This window comes from Caretta caretta, chromosome 8 (assembly GCF_965140235.1).
Source record: "Caretta caretta isolate rCarCar2 chromosome 8, rCarCar1.hap1, whole genome shotgun sequence".
Lineage (NCBI taxonomy): Eukaryota > Metazoa > Chordata > Testudines > Cheloniidae > Caretta > Caretta caretta.
Window position 1 is genome coordinate 94,003,380 of NC_134213.1, and position 25,064 is coordinate 94,028,443.

General features: G+C 40.0%; 2 protein-coding genes across 6 annotated transcripts in view; both read left to right on the forward strand.

Annotated features, from left to right (window-relative positions):
• Positions 1-6,896: 6,896 nt before the first annotated feature.
• Positions 6,897-9,164, forward strand: LOC125641860 (CARD- and ANK-domain containing inflammasome adapter protein-like). Its single transcript, XM_048862374.2, has one exon. It carries the CDS (start codon positions 6,897-6,899, stop codon positions 9,162-9,164), a length of 2,268 nt encoding a protein of 755 aa, XP_048718331.2.
• Positions 9,165-12,265: 3,101 nt separating this feature from the next.
• LOC125640909 (histone H2A deubiquitinase MYSM1) overlaps positions 12,266-25,064 on the forward strand; it is a 40,839-nt gene continuing 28,040 nt past the window's right edge. For 4 of the 5 annotated variants that reach the window (XM_048860026.2, XM_048860027.2, XM_048860029.2 and 1 more), the window contains exons 1-8: positions 12,266-12,372; positions 15,688-15,763; positions 16,007-16,077; positions 17,356-17,433; positions 17,563-17,589; positions 18,128-18,206; positions 21,847-21,945; positions 22,852-23,630. In XM_048860026.2, the coding sequence (XP_048715983.2) occupies positions 12,296-12,372; positions 15,688-15,763; positions 16,007-16,077; positions 17,356-17,433; positions 17,563-17,589; positions 18,128-18,206; positions 21,847-21,945; positions 22,852-23,630 (1,286 nt within the window). In that variant the 5' untranslated portion in view covers positions 12,266-12,295. The remainder of the gene's footprint in view (positions 12,373-15,687; positions 15,764-16,006; positions 16,078-17,355; positions 17,434-17,562; positions 17,590-18,127; positions 18,207-21,846; positions 21,946-22,851; positions 23,631-25,064) is intronic. The other variant, XM_048860030.2, reaches the window with a different exon arrangement.

The window sequence follows — 25,064 nt, forward strand, 5'->3', positions numbered from 1 at the left end:
GCTGAGACAATGGGCCCTAGTGTTCTCTGAAGAAATAAAACTTCATCTTTGAAAAGTCAGAAAACAATAATACTTCAAAGCACAACTACCAGGTACCAGATAAATATTAAACAATTACTTATAACCATGCTTGTGAGGTAGATAAACATTTTTCTCTTATAACAGAAGAGGTAAATAAGGCACAGAGATTAATTAATTTACCCAAATTGTTACAAGTTAGTAGCAGAGCTGAGAATAGAATTCAGAAGTTACTTGCTCTAGGACCAGCTACACTTGGTTAAACAGACAAGATGGTTTAACGTGGTGATCAGAAGCTCCGAAAAGGTAAATTAATCTAGCTCAGGCTACAACTAAAGACCTTTGCTGTTCATGGAGTCACCTCACCTTTTTAGGGCCTGCTCAATAAGATCTACAAGGTTGACCCCCGCCAACTGCCCACAGAGTCAATAATGGATTGCCCACATCCTACATTCAGATGTTACAGATACTTCATAGCCATGTCTCCACTAGGAAAATTTTGCAAAAATTTTACACTGTAGCTAACGCCAGTGGTGTTAGATCCACTGAGAGACGTAGTGTGTGTGGGCTGCTCACATTTTAAGTATTATGTTATCTAACCCTCAGCCTATATTTAATTGACATGTTGCTTAATATACCACCTGCAGCCCATCTTCACTAGGGCTCAGAAGACTGCTATCGCTAATGAAGCTGAATTGGTATTAGCAATGGTAGGAAATTCCTCCAACATTTCCCAAATGTAAATAAACTATGCTGTTAAAGCCCCATGATGCCACACACAAAGGTCCTGACATGATATATAACAATGAGGGGTGGTAAGGGAGGAAGTCAGTCATTTACTTTTCTTTTTTAAAGTTATCTGAATGAGGAATTGTCCTCACAGGCATGGAACTACAGAAGCCTGTAGAGTTAAAGCTTCCCTTGAAAGGACTTTTTAAAAAATTGGGCTTATGTCTTTTAGTTTGTATTTATTTGTTATATAAGGAAGGGCAGAAAAGTTGTCTCCCCCTCCTACTGGCTTCTTTCTTAGATATATCAGGAATATCAAGCTTGGTTTTCCCTGGTTTTGTTGAAGAGCCTTGTGGATGTCTTTAAGCACGTGGTCTCATGTTTAATTGAAAGGACAAGGATACTGAATTTTTAACATAGATCTCCATTCTCCAAATATCAGTAAGTTAAATAGATACCACTATATACATTAAAATTCTTTTTGTTAATATCCATTTAAATAGTCTAGGAATGCCTGTCCCTCTCAGTGTCTCAATAACTCAGTTTTTATGATCTTTTGTGATGTCGTCATTTCACTGAGGCTTTCAGGACAAAGAAAGACTTAATTTCCAGTAGAAAAAGAAGCAGAAAAAAATAATTAGGGGAAATATTTCAAGTCCTTTTCATACATCACGAAGAAAACACCAACAAAAAATGGCACAAGTTAACTTTTAAAGGGATTAACCTTCCTGACATCTGATGAATAGAAAACAATATATCCAGTCCCCATCAGAGACAATTGTGAAGACAACTTATTACAGTACAGGATTACTTTTTTTAAAAAATGCAACCCTAAAATGTAATTCATAAAATAATATGGGTATTTCCAGTTATTTTCTTACTTTTCTTAGCAAACCTGTGGTTCTTGTCCTGATGGTGAATGCTAATATGATGGTAGCTAATATGGCCACAGATTCACATGCATGATACAGAAGTAATTGAAAGGTATTCGGTAATATGTAACAGATTATGATTTGCATCCAGTAGGTTGTATATTATTTTTTCCAAACTACATTTAATAGCCTTTCTCCCAACAGAAGCAGGGCATAAATTGTTCAAATGTTCCACCCAGAGGCCAGCTAGGTGTATTTCACCATAGATTCACTTAATATTCACAGTTGGAGGTTTAATTACTGTACTTACAGCAGATCTGAAGAGTATCACCACATTGATCAAACTACTAAAGATTTTTCTAATTTCCCTCTTTGGATTTTTTTCATGGATTCCTTCCAAGTAATTTTGTAGAGTATTTTATAACTATGAAGAGTCCGGTGGCACCTTAAAGACTAACAGATTTATTTGGGCATAAGCTTTCATGGGTGTGGTGTGTAGTCTTTAAGGTGCCACTGGACTCCTTGTTGTTTTTGTGGATACAGCCCAGCAGAAGCAGCTGTTCTATCTCGGGGCCTCTCCTTCTGCCCCTCCACCCCCACGAACATGATACAGTTCTGTGGTGACCTAGAATCCTATTTTCGACGTCTCCATCTCAAGGAATATTTCCAAAATACCTCTGAACAACATACTAATCCACAGAGGTCTCCCTGCCAACACTACAGAAAGAGGGATTCTAGATGGACTCCTCCTGAAGGTCGAAACAGAAGGTCGAAACAGCAGACTGGACTTCTACATAGAGTGCTTCCGCCGACGTGCACGGGCTGAAATTGTGGAAAAGCAGCATCACTTGCCCCATAACCTCAGCCATGCGGAACGCAATGCCATCCACAGCCTCAGAAACAACTCTGACATCATAATCAAAAAGGCTGACAAAGGAGGTGCTGTTGTCATCATGAATAGGTCGGAATATGAACAAGAGGCTGCTCGGCAGCTCTCCAACACGAGTTTCTACAAGCCATTACCCTATGATCCCACTGAGAGTTACCAAAAGCAACTACAGCATTTGCTCAAGAAACTTCCTGAAAAAGCACAAGATCAAATCCGCACAGACACACCCCTGGAACCCCGACCTGGGATATTCTATCTACTACCCAAGATCCATAAACCTGGAAATCCTGGGCGCCCCATCATCTCAGGCATTGGCACCCTGACAGCAGGATTGTCTGGCTATGTAGACTCCCTCCTCAGGCCCTACGCTACCAGCACTCCCAGCTACCTTCGAGACACCACTGACTTCCTGAGGAAACTTCAATCCATCGGTGATCTTCCTGATAACACCATCCTGGCTACTATGGATGTAGAAGCCCTCTACACCAACATTCCACACAAAGATGGACTACAAGCCGTCAAGAACACTATCCCCGATAATGTCACGGCTAACCTGGTGGCTGAACTTTGTGACTTTGTCCTTACCCATAACTATTTCACATTTGGGGACAATGTATACCTTCAGATCAGCGGCACTGCTATGGGTACCCGCATGGCCCCACAGTATGCCAACATTTTTATGGCTGATTTAGAACAACGCTTCCTCAGCTCTCGTCCCCTAAAGCCCCTACTCTACTTGCGCTATATTGATGACATCTTCATCATCTGGACCCATGGAAAAGAAGCCCTTGAGGAATTCCACCATGATTTCAACAATTTCCATCCCACCACCAACCTCAGCCTGGTCCAGTCCACACAAGAGATCCACTTCCTGGACACTACAGTGCTAATAAACAATGGCCACATAAACACCACCCTATACCGGAAACCTACTGACCGCTATTCCTACCTGCATGCCTCCAGCTTTCACCCTGACCACACCACACGATCCATCGTCTACAGCCAAGCTCTGCGATACAACCGCATTTGCTCCAACCCCTCAGACAGAGACAAACACCTACAAGATCTCTGTCAAGCTTTCTTACAACTACAAAACCCACCTGCAGAAGTAAAGAAACAGATTGATAGAGCCAGAAGAGTTCCCAGAAGTTACCTACTACAGGACAGGCCTAACAAAGAAAATAACAGAACGCCACTAGCGGTCACCTTCAGCCCCCAACTAAAACCCCTCCAACGCATTATTAAGGATCTACAACCTATCCTAAAGGATGACCCAACACTCTCACAAGTCTTGGGAGACAGGCCAGTCCTTGCCTACAGACAGCCCCGCAACCTGAAGCAAACACTCACCAACAACCACATACCACACAACAGAACCACTAACCCAGGAACTTATCCTTGCAACAAAGCCCGTTGCCAATTGTGCCCACATATCTATTCAGGGGACACCATCACAGGGCCTAATAACATCAGCCACACTATCAGAGGCTCGTTCACCTGCACATCCACCAATGTGATATATGCCATCATGTGCCAGCAATGCCCCTCTGCCATGTACATTGGTCAAACTGGACAGTCTCTACGTAAAAGAATAAATGGACACAAATCAGATGTCAAGAATTATAACATTCATAAACCAGTCGGAGAACACTTCAATCTCTCTGGTCACGCAATCACAGACATGAAGGTCGCTATCTTAAAACAAAAAAACTTCAAATCCAGACTCCAGCGAGAAACTGCTGAATTGGAATTCATTTGCAAATTGGATACTATTAATTTAGGCTTAAATAGAGACTGGGAGTGGCTAAGTCATTATGCAAGGTAGCCTGTTTCCTCTTGTTTTTTCCTATCCCCCCCCCCCCAGATGTTCTGGTTTAACTTGGATTTAAACTTGGAGAGTGGTCAGTTTAGATGAGCTATTACCAGCAGGAGAGTGAGTTTGTGTGTGTATGGGGGTGGGGGGGATGTGAGAAAACCTGGATCTATGCAGGAAATAGCCCGACTTGATTATGTAAAGAGTTGTCACTTTGGATGGGCTAGCACCAGCAGGAGAGTGAATTTGTGGGGGGGGGGGGGGGTGGAGGGTGAGAAAACCTGGATTTGTGCTGGAAATGGCCCACCTGTTGATCACTTTAGATAAGCTATTACCAGCAGGACAGTGGGGTGGGAGGAGGTATTGTTTCATATTCTCTGTGTGTATATAAAGTCTGCTGCAGTTTCCACGGTATACATCTGATGAAGTGAGCTGTAGCTCACGAAAGCTCATGCTCAAATAAATTGGTTAGTCTCTAAGGTGCCACAAGTACTCCTTTTCTTTTTGCGAATACAGACTAACACGGCTGTTCCTCTGAAGACTAACACAGCTAACCCTCTGATATTTTATAACTATAATACTTGGCATTTGCACCACACTTTCCCCATCTCTGACTCTCACAGGGCTTAACAAATGTGTGGAAGTATTATTACCCTGTTTTACAGATGGGATAACTAAGGCACAGAGGTCCCTATTCAGCAAGGTGGATATCAGTGGGACTATTCACATGCTTAAAAAGAGGCATCTTGCTAAATCGGGGCCAGAGGCCAAGTACTTTGCAGATTATAAAGGGAGTCATTGGTTGATTTAGGAGCAGAATTCAGGTCACCTGAATCCTAGGCCTGTGATTAGTTCACTAGACTACAGTTATTCCTATTATGTGGTAATACAATGATTAACTACTGCAAATGGTACAGGTTTCACTATCTGTGGTGTGTCAGCAGTTTTTGTAATTCAGGGGAATTATTGAGTTCTGAAACTGGCTGCTATACCTGCTGAATAGCTTGCTTGGCTTGTTGTCAAAATATATATTAAAAAACCTTTTAATGCATATTTCTTCCATAAACCATTTCCTTACTAAAATAACCTTTACAAACTTATTTATGAAAATTAAAAGAGATAGAGTTAAAAATTAGTAACAGGTCATACATACTCAGAAAATATTTCTTTTACAGGCAGCATAATCCAGTAGTTAGGGCACTGGACTGAAAGACAGGAGACATGGAGTGAAATCCTGCTGTCACTGAAGTCAATAACAAAACTCCCATTGGCTTTAATAAAGATTCTGTTTCCAACTCTGCTTTTGACCTGGTGTGTGACTTTGGGCATGTCATGTCATCTCTCAGCCTCAGTTTCCCAATCTTTAAAATTGGGATCATGGTACCCACCTTCCTCTGTAAAGTACTCTGAAATCTATGGATAAAAAGTATTAAATAAGAGCTAAATTCAATGGGACTACTCCTTAAATTAACCACTTTAAGTGTTTTCAGGTTTGGGGCCTTATTTACTTTTGTTCTAGACCCAACACAATGAATCACACCTTGATCCACCGCTGTTGGTCAAACACGTGACTAGAAAATTATCTGATGAGTACTGCAGGGTCATTAATTGTGGCTTCAATTAAAAGAAGGTAGAGCTAAAAGGTCTATATCAGGATGGGAAGCAGAAGGTAATCTCCCTTCCTGAAAAATCTGACACACCAATTTAGTGTCCTTTCAGGATGCCAAGGTGCAGAAGTCTAAGGAACTGATGAAGTCAGCACTACATATGGACCCAAATTTACTGATGAATAAAGTCCTATGAAATAAGTTGAGAAGACTTGAAGTTTAGTCATGAGTTAAACATAAGCTTATATTAAATGTGCATCATTATGTGATAAATGTAAAATATTTTAAATGTTTTATGATCTTGAAATTATAAAACAAATTTGGAATGGCTGTATCTTTTTTAATCGCTTGTTTTTTTGTTTAGTGTTTTGTTATTATTTGAATTCTTGTATGTTCTGGGGTTTCCCCCTACGTAGCTATCAGTGTGTACAATTTTATCTAACTTTACACAAAGGCTAATGTAATTATAGCAACAGTAACTATGCTGCTGATTTTCTTTTGTCACATTTGACAAATTGGTTACATTGCCGCCTACAAGAAGCAAACAAAAAAGTTTATACCTTAAGAGGAACCTGGTAAACAAAGATATGCTGCTTACCTACCAACTTCAGAAAAGCAGTTTTTCCTCTTTAATTTTATGAGCCATCTTTTGCAAAATAGCCGTAATTGGACAGAATACATTTATTATTTGGATTTGTGTTTTGTTTTGTTATGTTACTCAACTCTACTTGTTGCTAAGGAATAGCAAAGAGAATCAGAGAACTTCTAACAAAGATGGAAAACTAAAGGTGAGGCGTTTTGGATTTCTTTCCCAGTATTCTTCAGAGATTTCTAATTGAACTACAGTTGTTGGTATAGTTATTTATGAAAGAATTTGTGAAATAATGTGATCCTGCTCTGCTGTTCCACTGTCAAGCTCAACTTCAAATGATAGTTTAATCAATTTTTGAGAAGTTACTCATATCATCATGTATTTAAACAGCTTGTTTACAAATCCATATGCCATAGAAGTGCTAAAGACAAAAAAGGAAGAACTGGTAGAAGGCATAAACAACCCAGACCATATTCTTAACTGGATGATAGACAATGGTATTTTTACACCAGAGAAAAAAATAGTTATGTCCTACTACAGAACACGAACAGCAAAGAACTCCCGGGTTTTGGATATCCTGGTTTCTCAAGGTGAGCGAGCTTGCAGGCTGTTTTTTTATCCATGTCTAAAACAAGTGGAGCCAAATCTATATAACAGAGTAAAAAAGTATGTCAGTGATGTGAATGAAAGTATTGGAGATGCTAGAAGACAACTGGTAGGGTATCTACTTGAAAAGGACAAGGAATGGCTTGAAACGACCAGTGAACAACATCAAGAGAAGAAAGATATTCCTAGACAGATTTTATCAAAGCAAGAAAGAGCAACTAAAGAGAAAGTTAAACAAACACAAAATGTACCTGCAGCAAAGCCTAAGAAAGATGATTCTAATGCTGTTAGTATCTTTGATGCAGCTGCTAAAGGTGATCTTTCTGATCTAGCAAAAGTATTGAAGGAGAATGATATTAATGCAGTAAACGCCTCAAATAAAACACTTCTGCATATTGCAGCTGCTAATGGACATGTTGCAATAATTGAATATTTAATTAACAAAGGTGCTAAACTAGATGTAAAGGATAAAAAAGGAAGAACACCACTGCACAGGGCCGTTGAAAAATGCCAGGATGATGCAGTGAAAGTGCTTCTCCAAGCTGATGCCTACATATACAGTTTGGATAAAGAAGCCAAGACCCCACTTCATTTGGCTGCTCAGAACCACCACACTCACATACTGAAGAGGATCCTGAAAGAAGAAGCAAGATGCTACAAGAACTGGCAAAACTTCTTACACAAGGCAGCTCTCAAAGATGAGAGCAACCTGGCACAAATGCTTTTAAAGAATGGTGCCCCAGCTAATGCAAAGGACGAGAAGGGACAGACTGCTTTGGGTTATGCCATTTCCCAGGGATCTGAGAAAACTGTAAAGGTGTTGCTTGAAGCTGGAGCCAGCATTGACTCTAACATCATTGATGTAGCCTTCAATAATCACAAACAATCCATAGTCAGAATACTGCTGGAATATTCTAAAGGATTGTCCCCTGAAATGATGGTGTCAGCTCTTTTTAAAGCTGTCCAGAAGAACCTGCATGGCATTGTAGCAGCTTTAGTTGACAGAGGAACAGATATCAATGCCCACAATGAAATGCAGTCCACACCTTTACTCATGGCATGTGAAATGGGTAAAACAGAGACTGCAGAAGTTCTCATTGCAAAGGGGGCTAGTTTGGAGGAGAAGATGCCCAACTCAAACACGGTTTTACACGTGGCAGTTCAAGCGGGGGCAGTCTCCATCACAAACTTGCTTCTCCGCAAAGGGATGGATGCTAACATCACAAGCCAGGGAGAGCAAACCCCACTTCATGTTGCTGCATTTCATAATAAGGGGTCAATAGTTGACATTTTAATCAATGCTGGGGCCAAAATTAATGCTGTCACTAAGGAATTAGTCACTCCCTTGCATGTCGCAAGCCAAAGAGGGAATGTTGATTTTGCTCAACAGCTGCTGCATCACAAAGCCAACGTTAATGTAAAGGATAAGCAGTCAAAGACACCCTTACATCTTGCTGCTGAAAAGGGAGATTATGCAATGGTGGAGCTGCTTCTTAGTTTTAATGCTGATCCCAATGCAATGGACAAGGAGAAAAAGACCCCACTTCACACTGCAGCTATGGGAGGTCATCTCAATACAGTTAAAGTTCTGTTAGCCCAGAAGGCCAAAGTTGGAATTAAAGACATGGATGGCTGCACACCAATGCACTATGCAACCATCAAAGGCAATGCAGAGATTGTACAGATCCTTTTGACAGCAGCGAAGAATAAAAATATTGATGATAAAAATATCTGGAGAAAGACTCCACTGCATCTTGCAGCAGAACATGGACACAGTGACTTGATACATTTGTTGTTGAGCAACGGGTCAACCATTAATGCTTTAGACAACAACAAGGATACCCCATTGCATTGTGCTTGCAAGGCTGGTCATTTTAACGCCGTAAACTCACTTGTCAGCTGGTCTCAGGGAGAGAAAGCAAATTTACAAGCCACTAATAACCTCAAAAAGACTCCACTGCAAGTTGCAGAATTTAGCACAAGTGACAACCAAGCTCAGATTGTAACTCTTTTGAAAAAGAAAAAGTTAGTAAGATGAATTTGTGATGAGGAATACATTAAAAATGTTTATGTGCAAGATTATAATTTCATACAATCTGGATATATAGGATACCACTTCTTTACTTCAGACTTTAAAATCATATATACATGGCCACGGTTGATTGATATAGGGATAACTAAGAATGAAGCTGGGGCTAGTAAAAATAAGCTAATGATCAGAGATGGTAAATATATACATATACATAAAGATATAAAGCTCATTGTTGACCTACTGTGTGTTGCCAACTCTCTTGATTTTATTATGAATCTCATGATATTTGGTGTCTGTCTTAGAGACCCAGCTTTAAGAGTCAAGTGAGCACGAAAGAATCTCATTTTTTAGGTTAAAAAATAAGTAGGTTTCTAGCCCTTGCTGATGAGAAGTAAAGCTTGAAGATGTGAACAGTACAGGCTCAAAAATCAGAATAAAATAAGAATCCCAGATTTATTATTTTTTAAAATCTCATGACTTTTAAGATGATCTATCAAGATTTTCTGGAGCCTGACTCAAGATTTTTGAATGGTTGGGGTTGGCCAATAATGGTTGGGGTTAGTCAAAAAGTGCTAAATATTCAAATACAATATTAACCAGTATATTTAAGTTTAATTAAAGTGTTACTGTTTGGTTAAAATCATGTTTGTTACACAAATTTCCTTTCCTATGTTACAAGCAGCAACTAAGATTATAAAAATAAATTTTTGTTTTACATGTCACTATGCCGTTTATTTACTTTTTGCTTTTCTCAGCATGGACAGTGAAAACACACTAGTTAGTTTCACAGTTGTTTGCAATGAGTTTCTTTCAAGCTCACATGTTCTAGCACAAAGCTGAAATGTTTAGACTGCGTACACTGAAGTGAAGTGTTCATTCATTTTAGTATTTCCTGTGGATTTTTCTTTAAATTGGACATATTTTTATTGGTCGGTAATTGTGTAAAAGCTTTTTAATAGAACCAAATCTGAAGTCATATTTTACCTGATAACGATCCTTACCCTTGCTGTATTTTGCCATCCCCATCATTATCCCTGTTGATCTAATTAGCACAAAGGGTAAAAGGTCTCTTATGGAGCTGAAAAACAGATCTGGAAAGCCAAGACCATCTGAAAAAAACAATTCCTCCAGGGTTCAAAACTAAAATAACCAGAGGAAAGAGGCTTCATGCAGCCAGAGCTCCCTAAATAAAAACAAAAAGCTTCTCACAGCCTCACTTCCAATGAAAGTGAAAGGGCTCCTTGTGCCAGAGTTTTATTCCAAGACAACAGGGGCATTTCATAGCCAAGGTTCATAGTCTCAGCCCAGGGTGAGTGGAGTCTTTGATCATCCTACAGCATAAGACTTCTTAGAGATCACACTCCTTGGGATGTAATTTACTCTAGCCGAGACAACCCATGTTCCCCTTTTGGCTGGGCTCACTGGCAATCCCTACAATGAGGGCAGACAGTTGGAATGGTTTTTTATTTTCAATTCAGAGAAGACAATGCTAAATGTCCATTCACCCGGTCAGGAACTCCCATTATATTACGAGCTAATGCCTTCACAAATCCAAAGATGAACCTAATGGAATGGAGCACATTTTAACCAAGTATTCTCTATTTAATTTATTTATTTAGGTTAAATTTATAAAAAGGTTAGAAAGTGCACCTGTCCATATGCTTTTTTTTTTTTTTTTGCAGGATACATTGATATAGCTGCACAGATGGAAACCCTTACTGTAGATGTGCTGCACTGATGTAAAAAGTTACACGCACTGGTATGGCTTACTACACTAAGGTCGTGCTTGGGAGTAGCTATGTTAGCACGTCTAGCTTCGGACAGGAATTCCTGACCTCCAGTTCTGTTTCTAATGTCCTCTATGCCCATGATCATTCACTTATGCTGTACATACACTACTGACTTGCATCACTCATTATTGAACCACTTAAAGCACAAACAATTCAGCAATCTACACTAGCCATGCTGAATCAGAACCTTTGCCTCATATCCACATTATCACCGTCCTAAACTGTCTCAGTTACAGCACTCTCTGGGTACCTGTCCCTTAGTTTTGAGAAGCACATGACTGAAGCAGTGGATTCTAGATTTCCATCCCCCTTTTGCGCACTGTTGGATAGCGATAGGAAGACCAGGGTCTTGCCTACATTGGGAAAATTTGCACCACTGCAACTATATTGATGTAGACCCTAACGTAGATAACTAGCGGAATAAACTGCATTGATATAAGCTCTGCTTTATATTGTTGCAGTATTAGTCATATTGGAGTACAAGGAGGACAGGGATCAGGACCCCCTTGTGCTTGGCACTTTACAATGTCTACTTTAGAAGTTTGCGCTATTCTAACTACATCAGTAGGAAATAACCAGACCAGACCAGTTCCTAAACCTGCCAGGAGCCTAATCTACTTCCAAGTCTTTGACACTTTCATCTCCAGCCACAGTGACTCTGATTTAGGATTCAAACAGCTCCAAGTGGAGCAGAAAGGCGAGCGGCACTGGACAGCCACTGTTTCAATTGCACGGCACTTCTACCCTGCAGCCAGCAAGACGTGGCAGAGGTAGGGGGAACACTGGGCTGGTGCATTGGGCGGAGACCTATCCTGAAAGGAGGGTGCTGGATTTGAACACCTGGGGGATGAACATCTGAGGGTGAGCTGGAGAAGACGGGGGGGGGGGGGGGGTTGCGGGGGAGAGGAGAGAATCAGCAACAAACCTGAACTTCTGCACCTTCCGCTGCCCCACTCTTCTCCCCCTCCCCTGGTATTTGCCCCTCTCTTCTCCCCCTCCCCTGGGTATTTGCCCCTCTCTTCTCCCCCTCCCCTGGGTATTTGCCCCTCTCCTCCCCTTCCCTTAGGGCGTCGCTCCCCTTTCCCCCGGTGTTTGCCCCGCCCCCCTCGCCCCGCTCCTCCGCCAGGCGAGGAGAGTCAGATACTGACTCAGGAAGCGAAGAGGGTAGAAAGAGAATCATGGAAGGGCACTGTGAGCATCGGGCACGGCTTCAAGCGTTGTCCTGCGCATGCTCAAAGTGTTGCGCCCGCTCAGTTGCATCGGGAGGGGGGGCCGGACGTGCGGGAGAGGGGGTGGTCCTGTGGCCCCGCCTCTCTCGCGCGATCAGACGGCGGCCGCGGCGGAACCATGGCGGCCGCGGAGGAGGCGGATGTGGATGTCGAAGGGGATGCGGCGGCAGCCGCGGCCGGCGGGGCGCTGCGGGGGTGAGCGGTGGGGGAGGGGAGACTCCGCCCCCGGGAGAGCTCGGCTCTCGTCCCCTCCCCTCCCCCGAGACGCCGCTCACCCGCGCGGGGAGACTCCCCTGTGGGGAGATCGGGGCTCCCTCCTCTTCAGCCCCCTCGCGGCTGCAGGCCCCGGGCGCCCCTCGCTCCGAGGCGGGCTGGCTGGACAGCGCACGGGCGAGGGGATGCCCGGGTGGGAACTGGCCTCTCTCCCGGGACGGCAGGGCCACGGCATCCTCCCATGGCACAGCCCGTCAGACGGGGGGGGGCGCGGGAGGGGCCAGAGCGTCTCCCCCCCCCCCCTCCCCGGGCCCTGCGCTTCGGTGTGTCAGTGGCCCCGGTGGAGAGCGCTTGGGGGCAGAAGGTGCCATAGAAACGCCATTGCCTGCCCCAGGCGTGTGAAAAGCCAGAGTCAGGCCTCAGACCCCATAGGTGTGAAAGTAACGATTTTGAAAAAGAACAATACATTCTGGGCCAGTTGTGTTTACTGGCTGGTTTCTGAGCCTTCAGGGGGCCACTCAGGTCACGTTTTCGAGCTTTGGGCGCAACCATGAGGGTTAGAAACGTCCCGTCTGATTTCAAAGGGGAGGAGAGGTTCTGAGCTAAGCACGTGAATCCAGAAGCTGGGGCTTTATGAAAAAATATAGCAAGACGTGAGAGTTGGCAAAACTGAATATGACCTGCCCATTTGTAGCTCTGCTTCACTTGTCTCACCTTTCCTGTTTTAGACTTCTTAATTTTTCTCTTGCTCATATTAATAAGCTGCTTCTGCATCTATGCTGAACACTCCAGAGCAACTTTGGGATGAAGAGTATGTCTACACTACAGACACTACACCGGCATAACTATTGAGGCATAGTCCTGTAGTATAGAGATGACCTTTGCCAACACAAGTTTTTCTGTCTGCATAGAACACCACCTCCTGGAATAAAGTTAGCTATGTCAATAGAAGCCCTCCTCTGTCAACATGGCTGCATCCCTAGTGGGGTTTTGTTGGCATGGATACCTCAGGGGTGTGTTTTTTCACACCCCTAACTGAGACATCTATGCCAATATAACTTTTTAGTATAGACCAAGCCATAGTGTGTGTGACAGGTGCTTTATAAAATAAAACTGTTTTGTATAAGGAGCCCATGTGGGATGTTTGTAACCTGGGGTGTGTATTGCATGCATTGCCCATCTTCATGGTTCTCAAATTTTCTGATGCCTAAAATCACATTTTTTGTATATGTCCTGAAAAGATTGTCCTGGGTCAAATGTATTTTATGTAGGTAGATGAATTTTTTTTTTTAAGTATGTACCAAGGGGACCTGTAATTAGAGCTTTCTCCGCTCTAAGAAACTGATATATTGTCTGCATTGGGGTACCTGGAACTGGTGGGAGAAAAGAGTTTAGTCTTGTTTAGCAGTTAAACTGTTTTCAGCAGCACTTCAGGGGGGCATGTGGCTAATAATTGTTTTCAGGGAAGGGTGAGTTTCCTAGTAATTAGATGAAGTTGAACTAAGTAACTCTTATGCTGAATATCAGAGAACGTTTTTCAGCAGTAAAATATTAGTTTGTATGGTAATTTCCCCAGGGCGATAGTAATTGCCTCACTTAGGCCTGGTCTAGACGACAAACTTATATCAGTATAACTACATCACTCAGGGTGTGAAAAATCTACACCTCTGAGTGATGCAGTTGTACTGACCTAACCCCTGGCGTAGACAGCACTATGTTGACAGGAGAGCTTCTCCTATCAACATAGCTACTGCCTCTCAAGGAGGAGGATTACACCAACAGGAGAAGCGTAATAGCATTCTCAAAAATGTGCTACATCAGTGCAGCTACGCTGCTGCTGCTTTTTATGTGTAGACCTGCCCTGAGAATGACAAGATTACACTGGACAAAGCAACGACAGATATAACAATCCTGGAGTGACAGGATGTTGGGGTAAATGAGCTAATAGTTTTTCACAGAATCATTGAAAGAGATGGAGAAGTTTAAAAAACTCTTTACTCGTTGTTACTTTTTATGATCATAAAGGAAGTCCAGGCACTTTAGCATTTTGCTTTCCCTTTATTGAAAGGATTTGCATGTGCATTGGGACCCCACAGTCCTCAGTCTCTTTCCCCTTTTGTAATCTCAGTGCAATTTTTTATGCTTAGCGGAAGGTGATGATACTTTACCCTCATCATCAACCTCAAGTGATGGCTTCTAAGTGAATCAAATGCTGATGTGTTTATTTTTCATACAGCAGCAGCATCTTAAACTCAGAATACTTTCAGAAGATTTGTCCCTTTCTGAAGGGGAATGTAAAAGCTTTTAAGAATACATAATATTTTTCAAAACAGTTCTCTGAGGAATTGTCCTTTTTCCTCTCAATTACAGTAATATTTCTTACTTAATGCAGCTAAACCAAAAAAAAAAAAAAGCTTATTAGTCGAAAGTGTTCCTTCCACTACCTTACTTAGCATACATATGCAGCATACTAAAATGAGAGCTTCTATAACCATAGGACTTGTTTCTGGATTTCTTAAAGTATTAATGCCATGAGGTATCACATTGTACAGCTGAGCCCTAAATACTAGTACATGTGAAGGTTATCAGTCTTGTTTATTTGTTTTTTATTAAAGACTGATATTTGATTTTCCTTAAGAATTACATTTTTCTAAAATAGCACCTTTCCTCCAGGGATCTTGCACCTTTACCAAGGGGGTTATTATTCCTATTTTACAGATGGGGAAATTGAAGGATAGAGAGGTTAAATGAGGATCACACAAGAAGGCAGTGACAGCTGAAAATAAAACTTCTGTCTTCTAGCAACTACGAGACTCTGTTGCCTGTGTTGTGTTTTTATACTTCACAGCTTTGCTCCCACTTCGTTTTCAGTCTTTTTTGGAAGAAAATTTTTAACTTTTCAGTAAAACAGAAATTGATTTTGCTGATACTTTATGCATAATTCTACAGCATGAAGGGAGAGATAGTACTGTTAGTAAGAGCCCTAACAGTTTGAAAAATATTGAAGAAAAGGTTAGGTCCCTTTCTGTGAGGGGGCCATTTACACTTTGCCCAATGGAAAACTTATGAAAGGCTAGCCCTACATAATATTTCTACAAAATATAAGTGACCCCTTTTAATTTTAGAATCTCTCTGTCATTCTTATGTTAATGAATACAAGTAACACTATAAAAGTCCAAATTTTTATGTCAGTTCTGACAAGGTTACCTGTTTTCTTTTAAAGTGTTTGCATTACTGACTATATGAACTTTCAAAACTTTTTTTCCTTCTTTAAAATGATTGAAAATTTTATTACAGAGACTATGAAAACATAGCTTCTGGCTTATTGCAAGATCACTACCTTGATTCATCTTGGAGAACGGATAACAGCCTTGTAAGTAGTTTATAGGAAATAGTCTTTTTGGTTTGTTTGTCTGTGTTTAAATGAATGGTATATCTTTCACAGAGATTTTCAAAACTTTGTATTTCTTCCCTAGCCACTTGAGAACATAAATTAATGTTTTTATCTTTTCTAAAAAAAAAAAAAAAAATCAACCTGTGATTGGTTTTGCTTTAGAGGAAGTATTAGATATTTGTGTGTCAAAGAAGATAATTGAAAAATGTCTGTCATTTCCAGCCATGGACACTGGATAGCAACATTAGTGAAGAGAACAGGGCTGTGATTGAGAAAATGTTGTTGGAAGAAGAGTATCCTTTTATCAAATTGCTTATATGTCTGTTCCTTTCTTAGGGCAAAATAAAATCCTCTGTCCTAGTAGGAAGCAGATATATAGTGGATTCTTTTTAAAGAGATTAGTGTTTACTGAACTTGAAGCATTGTGCTCCAGTAGTTAGAGCATGGAAGTATGAGATAGTACACCTGAATTCAGTACCCTGTTCAGCCACTCTGCAACCCTCAGCTTCCTCAGGCTTTGGCGAGTCTCATAGGGTACGTCCACACTGCAATAAAAGACCTGGAACACCGACTTTCAGAGCCTGGGTCAATTGGCTTGGGCTTATGGAGCTCATGTTGCGGAGATAAAAATAGCAGTGTAGACGGTCCTACTTGGGCTGGAGCCCAGGCTCTGAGACCTCCCTCCTTACAGGTCGTGGGAAACTTCTACACTGCTATTTTTAGCCCCTCGGCCCTAGCTCCACAAGCCTGAGTCAATTAATCTGGGTTCTGAGACTTGGTGTCACAGGTTTTTCTTTTCAGCGTAGATGTACCCTTAGCCTTTTTGTGTCTATTTCCCATCTTTAAAATGGGTTTGGTAGTAATACCTCATATGGGTGTTGTGAGGATTATTAATGCATAAAAAGCACATTTCATTTCTCAGATGACAGAGTCTATATAACTGCAAAGTATTGTATTTCAAGGGAATTTTCATATACACATCCATAAAGTTCAGGTGCCCCAAACTTCATGAGTCTCCAGATTTTTTCACTTCACATTCACTCATATCTTGAGTGGTAAAAAATACCCATTCATTGCAAGAGCTCTTTTAATGCCACTTCTGAGAAACACTTCACGCTTCTTGACAATATGAGAGCTCCTAATGTTGCTGAGATACTTAATCCCAAATAGTTGGTGACCCTATTAACAAATGTGAGTTACCTCTGTTTTTCTGTCCTTTTTCCTTTGAAGTGAAGTACTTTACAGAAGAACAACAAAATGTCAGTACAGAATGTTTTTGCCATGGGAATAAATTATTCAGACTTGAATTGCAAAAAGGCTGTGGCGTTTGACATTGATGAGAAGAAAATGTCCTACTACTGTGTCAAAGTCATAAGGGAAAACAGGCTGTGGAGGAAGCAGAATGTCTAGTTTATTTGTAAACAACATACTCACATGATTTCTAAGTCAAACAGTCACTTCCTCCTTTGTTTAACTCAATAGTATTTTAAACCAGTGACAATTTTATCAGAATTTTTGTGTGTATATAGTTCTGTTCTGTGTATCCAAAAATTCCTTAGTAAAGATTACAGGTATTACTTATCTAATAAATCGCTTCCAGAAAAAATATGGCTTGATCAAAAGGAAGGTGACAAAAAATCTGTGAAAAGGTAAAATTGCTTTTGGGGGGGCGGAAGAAATGATGAAATAGTAGAAATTTGGGGCAGGAATGAGACTTTCTTTAAAATATATATTTGCTTAGATGGTCAGCAGTCACCGTTATTTTTTTTGTTTTACAGTCCACATAAGAAAACGGGAAAAGTCATGTAGGTACTTTTTGAATAATTGAGTTGTATTTTTAAGTGCTCTTTTTCATTTATGTTAAGTTACAGAACACTAGCATAAAAAGTCAGTTTTACCTCCCCTTTAACATTTAGTCTTGTTTCTTTACTTGTGTAAGATAGTTAAAGGGACATTGTCAACCTGACAGACATTGCCATTTGACTGTTAAATGGCCTGTATTAAATTAATTGGATTTCTGAAGGACACATGTCCACATCACAAAAAAGAACAATTACAGTTGGCTTCCTAGTGCTTGCAGTTTCCTTGTTGCATGTGTCCCCCACATTCTCCCCTCCACCCAACCTCTGCAAAATAAGTTGTGGATGGGTGTTGTGCTGCCTTGAATTAGCTTCTGTAATACAAAAACCTGGAAGAATTAGTTCTCTCATCAAGAGTATAAACGTTTAAAACAAATCCTATAAGTTTCCATTGAAGAAATATAATCCACATTTCAGAAATTGTTGCAATCTTTTGGAGATGCACATTCATTAAAAAGGCACTTCCATTTTCTTATTCTTTTAGGGTTCGCTCACCGACAAAATCAGCTAGCTGCTCACTAAAGTGGACAATCGAAGAAAAAGAGCTATTTGAACAAGGACTGGTAAATATTGTATTTTTCAGTGTTCAGTTTTCTGTAAAAAACAAACCAAAAAAACTAGCTTAATTTAAAAAAAAATGCAATATTAACCCTTTTTCATAAAAAATGAATGGAGTTCTCATTGCAAAATAAAAATAATTGCAGCGCACTAAGTTGCTAATTTTTCATTTTTAACTTGTTAAAAATAATTTCCAATTGCTAACAGTGGAATAGTAAATCAGGCACACTTAGACCTTGGTCACACAGTCACATAGCTTGTGAATCTCCATCGAAATCAACACAGCTTGGTTTGTCCACAAGGGTCTGCCTGCCCAGATCCAGTTGCAGGATTTGGGCCTTAGACTGTCCCACGGGCTACTGATTTGTCTATTGCAGTGTTACAATAGCAGTGCTGTAGTTTACAAAGGAAGTGTCAAACATGAAGGGGTGCCTTGAAATCTAGTAAACTGAAAAAACTGATTTTTTTCCTCAGACACTAATATACGCTCTTTGGAGCTTTTTTTTATATGTTGGTAAAGAGTACAACACAGTGGGACCCCAGCCTGGTTGTTGCCTCTAGACATTACTATAACATATGTAATAAATACACCAATCCCTGAATCGTCCTGCTAATTTTTGTGACTTCCAGTCAGATTTTCTAAAACTATTTTTCTCTTACCTATTGCTCTGCGAAAAAACGACAGTAAACAGACACAGGCCCCTGACAATACGAGGAGATCCAGGTGGGTGAATCCCTGGACCTTCACAGTCTCATTGATTTTAACAAGGCTTTGCTAGCTCATTGCTTGAAAACAGAGGGCTTTGCTGTTTTTTGGATGATATATCTAATCTGACATGTAAAACACGTCAGAATTAGTTTTAATTACTACTTGGATGGATGATTGCAAGTTGTGTCCTTGTAGTGTCATTGCAATGATTACGTCTAATGATTTTTGTAAGCATGCTTTTCTTTTGAAAGCTTGTATATATGTAATATAATAGAAGGTGCACTAACAGCAGCTAAAGTAAAGGCTGCTGTAGCATTTCTATTCTAATCTCATGTTGTTCATAACTTTAGCAAACATCAGCCTGACAGGTGAAAGTTTTTCAGCCCTGGTTTCTTCAAAACATTAATATTGTCTTGAAAGTTTGAGAAAAAATATTGAATCAATTTTTTCTTATAAAGACAATGTAAAAAATAAATTTTCGCCATTAAAAAAATTCTAACTCTTGTAACTTTCTTTTAAACATCTCCAACTAAAATAGCGGGGTATAGAAAGTTGTATTTTGTCAAGCAAACAGCCCTTTACAAGCAGTGCCTTTGAATGTTGTAGTGGACATGGCTTTTTAATGGGCCTACTTTGACTTTGAAGATCATATTGCTATAGAATATTGAAAGTAATACTACTTAAACAGTATTTAGATGGATGCAAAGTATTATGCCTCCCTACATGGGAACTTTAGACCCCAGACCTGCAACGGTGCCTGGGTCCTCTAATGGGGAGCTTCTTGAATAACTGGGGGCCTGTGTTCCCTGTAAGTTGTGCAGTTGGACATCTGCCCAGGAGAGATTCAAGTGCCATGCAGTTGATTAGCAGAGCCAGGCACTTCCAGTCAGCAGCTTGTATTCAGGTGCCCCTCCACCCCCACTGCTTTGCAGCCACATTGCTCCTGCAGCTGCTCCTGGGACCCTCCTGCTGGCTGTGCAGAGTGGGGGGGAAGGAAGGTGCTTATGTCAGGGTATCCCCCAGCCCCTGTACCCCAACTCCACAGAGCAGGGTAGAGGGGACAGGGCTCAGAACTTACAGCAGCTCTGAGGTCTGAACAAGCCTTCAGGTGAGTGAGTGCCTTAAAGAGACAGCACACGTCTCTCAGAGACTTCTGCAGCAGCCAGCACACACACACACTCACTTACTCACTCACACTGTCTCTCCCCCTGCCCATGTACCCCATTTCTGCAGAGTGGGGGAGGGGAGACATGGTTCAGGAGGAGGAGAGCTTTCAGTGAGTGCCTTAAAGAGAAACTGTGTACGGGAGTCTTTCAGAAACTTCCCTAGCAGTCAGCACGCACAGTCTATGTCACACACCTGTTGTTGTTACTTCTTGGTACTTCCTGCAGTACACATATATTCTCTGTAATTATAGTCTTTCAAAGTGTGTTATTTTAGTTTTTTGACTGGTCTGTACATTTCATAATTTTTATTTCTCTCTTACACTTAAATTGAATTCTTTGAGTAGTGAATTCTAAAATGCCTGTCTTGTCCTGGCTGGAGTAGTTATCCCTATTGGTAACTTTTAAAAAATATATATTATATCTAGGTTTTTTGTTTCTACTGGTGGTGCACGTCCGCACATTACCTTGGTGCACATAACAAAATTTATTCCGTACATGAGTGGAAAAAATTAGAGGGAACGTTGTTGGGGACTTAGCTTCATAGTAAGCATTCACCTTTAACGTGAACCAATGCAGCCTTCCTGATTAGATTCACTCATCTGATATTATAACACCCTCAGTCTAGCACAGATACATATGTGTCAATTTGCATTTAGACTCAATGGAAGAATTTGGCATGGGCGGAATTAGGTCTGCTGTATATCTATCTGTTATAGGTGGTAATGTATGTAAAGGAAAGAACCGAGTTTGACTTTTAGAACCTGGGGTAAATGTGTTGGACTGGCAGTTAGGAAAAATAGTCTTTTCACTTTAAAATGAGCACATTTGACATGGGGCCACAATAAATTTTGATTTCCCCCAATGCAGCTTTTAATCGTTTTCAAGTAGAACCATATTTTAAAGTTTGAAAAATCTTAATCTTGAGGTTGCATTAGCATTGCCTTTTGTGCATAATTAAAGACCCCGATCCTGCAGAAACTCAACGTATATTCTTAATTCTGTGAGTAGTTCCATTGACTTTGGTGGGACACTAAGTGCATAAAATTAAGCATGTGCATAAATCTTTGCGAGATCAGAGTCTAAATCTGGTCTTTTATTCATTCAGAGGATTTGGAATGGATGTCACATACATGAACTTTTGGGTTTTTACTTTTTATATACAGTGTAGTTAAGAAATGGCATGAGGTGGGTATGTTCAACTGTGGACCTGTTTGGAAGGAGCAGGACCAGAGTTCCAAAAGGCTTATTTAAATTTAGAGTAGTGCTTTAATTTAATGAGACTTCTATAATTCAGTATTTAACTCTTAAAAGGGAAAAAGGTCAGTTGATTTTGTAGCAAGCTATTGTATGCTGTGAGCGCCTCTCTGAGGAAACTTTTAATTTAAGCAACTTAGATGCAGATTTAAGTTGTGGTTCAGACTTCGAGTAAGTTGAGCTCTTTTGTGTGCAAGAGTGGAATGCAGACTACAGTATTACACAAATGCATGACCCAGTCCTGCAAATGCTTAATTAGCTTCAATGGGACTCCTCAAGGTAGTAAGCAGTATGTTTTTCAGTGCTTTCAAGATCGGGGCAGTGAATTAATAACACTTACTGCTTAAACATAATTTCTGGCTGTCCAGTGTCTAGGTAATGGGACTTTTCGCAAGGATCGAGTAGTATTTTTTATTTCTAATAAATAATTACTTCTGTAAAACTTTCTTCTTGCATAAAGAATGATACCTAGATGTAGAAAAGATTGGTTGATTTTAATTCGTTTTGTCACACTAGGCTAAATTTGGCCGAAGATGGACAAAAATTGCCAAGTTGATTGGAAGTCGCACTGTTCTACAAGTAAAGAGCTATGCCAGGCAATACTTTAAGAACAAGGTAAACATGAAATGTCATTTTCTGTTAGTAAAAAAGGCAGTGAGGCAAGTATGCTCCTATCATATATTTTGAATGCAAACATGCATTTATGGGACATTATCATTGAAATATTGCTTATCTGCTGATTTTTAAATCTGAAATTTGACTTGGTTTGGAATTATTGTAATCTTGTTGGGAATTTTAAATGCTCTGACAAGCAATAAACAATATGGTTTGTTTTATTGGACACCCACATACTTGGAGTATATTGCTAGACTGAAAACAGATTGGCCTCTGACTACTTAGAAGTTGCAACTGTCCAGTGTAATGTAATTTCCGACTGCCAGTTGAACTCTTCTGGGACCTTTTTTTAAAAGACAATTGTGTGTATTTTAGCTCCTAATAAATACATACATTAATATCCTTTGGACCGGTCTTATTTTGAATATAAAGTGTCATGCACATCTATAATGCTGCATAAGTTCCTTAAAGTCTGCATTTTTTCAATGTTTTACTTTTTAAAACAAAAATCAGTAAGAAAAACCTGAAGATGATTTCCTTAATGTATAGTTTCTTATAAGTAAAATGGGCTGAGAGAAGATGAATTAGCTGATGAATGCTAACTGTAATGTTAGATGTCCACAATTCTGGAAGCTTTGCCAGTCAGTCCTGTCTTAATCCCTTTTTTATATATATAAGTATAAAATAATGAAATATAGGACTGCCCTTTGAAGGAGAACATCATGAAAACTGAACGTTGGACCCAATTTGACAAAGGCAAGCTTTGTAAATTAATACATAAAACTTAATGATCCCTCTAGACTGAACCAAATTGATTATGCCATTGATTTTAATAGTGTTCTTTTACATTTAAACTTCATTATTGGGGTATGCTTAATTTTTCTTATAATCCATTTATACTTTAAGGCAAAAACTGATGACTCTGAAAAAGAGGAACCAAGTCAGTATAGCAGTAATAGTCTTCCTGTTAAGGATGAAGGAGAGAAGGTGGTGGCATGGGCACCGGCAAACCTGAGGGGCCGTGCAGACCCCAACCTGAATGTAGTGAAAATTGAAAAGCTATCGGATGATGAAGAAGTAGATATTACGGATGAAATGGATGAGCTGCTTTCTCATGCACCCCCACCGGAACCTGGCAAATCTAAATTAACTGATATTCCGAAGAGTCCAATTCAAGAAACCAGAGGAAGAGAACACACTTTTTGGTCTGCTGGATACAATTTTGCAATTCCCCAGTTTGCAGAAGACAACTTTCAAAAGGCCGAGCAAGGCAAGGTAGAAGCACTGGAGTTTCCAGACATTGCAGCCACATGCTCTGAGAAACAGAGCGTGAATGGTGATGAATCTGTGAAATCAGTTTATCTGCAATTTAATGAATTTACAGAGAAAAGTGAGCAAGACAGGAAAGGGACCTTTGATGACACCAAGCAATTAGTTGATCAAGAACTTAATGAAGAGCAGAAGGACTTAGTTAATAATGAAATGCTTTTCCATCCTTCTTGCCAATTGGATGAAGAAAATCAAGAAGAAGCAGAGGAGCTTAAGCCACCTGATCAAGAAGTGGAAATTGATAGAAATATCATTCTGGGAGAAGAAAAGCAAGCTATTCCAGAATTTTTTGAGGGACGTCAGGCCAAAACACCAGAGCGCTATCTGAAAATTAGAAATTACATTTTAGATCAGTGGTAAGATAAATTGATTTCATTTTATAACATATGTGATTAAGGCTGCTGATGTGCTGTTTTGATGCAGTTAGAACAGTCATGGAATTCATGGCCTAGCTCAGAATGCTGCCAAAATTCTGATATTTTAGCTGTTTTCACAAGATTGAGAAGTAACAGCATTGGCTGTGGATGGGGTATCCCTCCCCTCTTCCCTTTTTTCTTAAATATAAAGGAACATTCTACATTTCAACAATTAAAAAGTTTTGGAGCATTATGAAAATGGGTGTCCATTTTCAAAACACATGGCTAGAATTTATTCTAGAATTCTTTCTCCAGTTTTGTCAATTTAGCGTATTACACCAAAAGAGGAAAGAGAAAATAGAGTAATACTGGTTAGTGCACTACTTTGCAGTTATTATCACACAGTAATGGTATGTAGATGGGATGCATATCACAATATATTCATGGGTCTGGTATATGTCTTCTATATTCTGGATCCTGTCCTTCAGACCTTACATAAAATTCCCACGCAAGTTGTTCTCTAGTGATGTCGGTAATGTGTGTCCGTTCTTCAGTCTGGGACAGGTAGGAGACTGAATTTATAGAATTTATAGAAATAGAAACTCTTAAGTGGCTATGTTAGAGCAAAAAGTGATAATCAAAACCATTTTTAAAATGGGTTCTTCTCAACAGGGAGCACTATTCAGAGTCTTGAATATTGTACAGTTTATCTTCATGAAACCATTTTAAGGAACCCATGTTTTTACTATGACAGGCTAATTTGCCGTGCAATTTGTTCTCCTGTAGTTTTGTTTTCTGAGTTTAACTGTACTCACTTTAAAAATATTACAATATTCTCTCAGCTCTAGTTTAATTGCCTTATAAATTGATAACCTATTCACTAGTTCTGGAGTAGTTGTAAGCTCCCATATTTCTAGGGAAATTTTTGACAGACTTCAAAGCAGTAAATGTGCATGAAAGATAAAAAACAGGATTATCCCACATTAACCTACAAGTTGTTTATGCAGTTACTAAAATAATTGTTTAATACAGTAGAACATGTGACACGGAATGGACACAAGTATTTTATTTTAACAAGATCATTTCATTTCAATAACTTGCTGCTCCCTGGCACCATTCATTTCCAGGGCTTATATTTTATGCTGTGTGGGGATATCTTTTTCCCTATGCATGTATTTGAATAAATCTGCACAGCCTCAAACACCATCATAAATTTGCATTTTTTTATTAAACTTAGATATCTGTATGAATACTCTGACTATTCCATATTTTGTTTTTCATAGAGTGTACTTTAGAAAACAACCACTCAAACAGTACAATCCTACTTCATGAGTAGCTTTTTGGGGGTGATTATAAGCCTGATACCACTAGCATTCTTTGTCAGAGTGCTACACATGTTAAATAGTCAGAATCTTCCAATAATTCCTGTAGAAA

What these genes read in the sequence shown, in the direction of transcription:
- LOC125641860 (XM_048862374.2), top strand. Translation starts at nt 6,897, where the DNA reads ATGTATTTAAACAGCTTGTTTACAAATCCATATGCCATAGAAGTGCTA.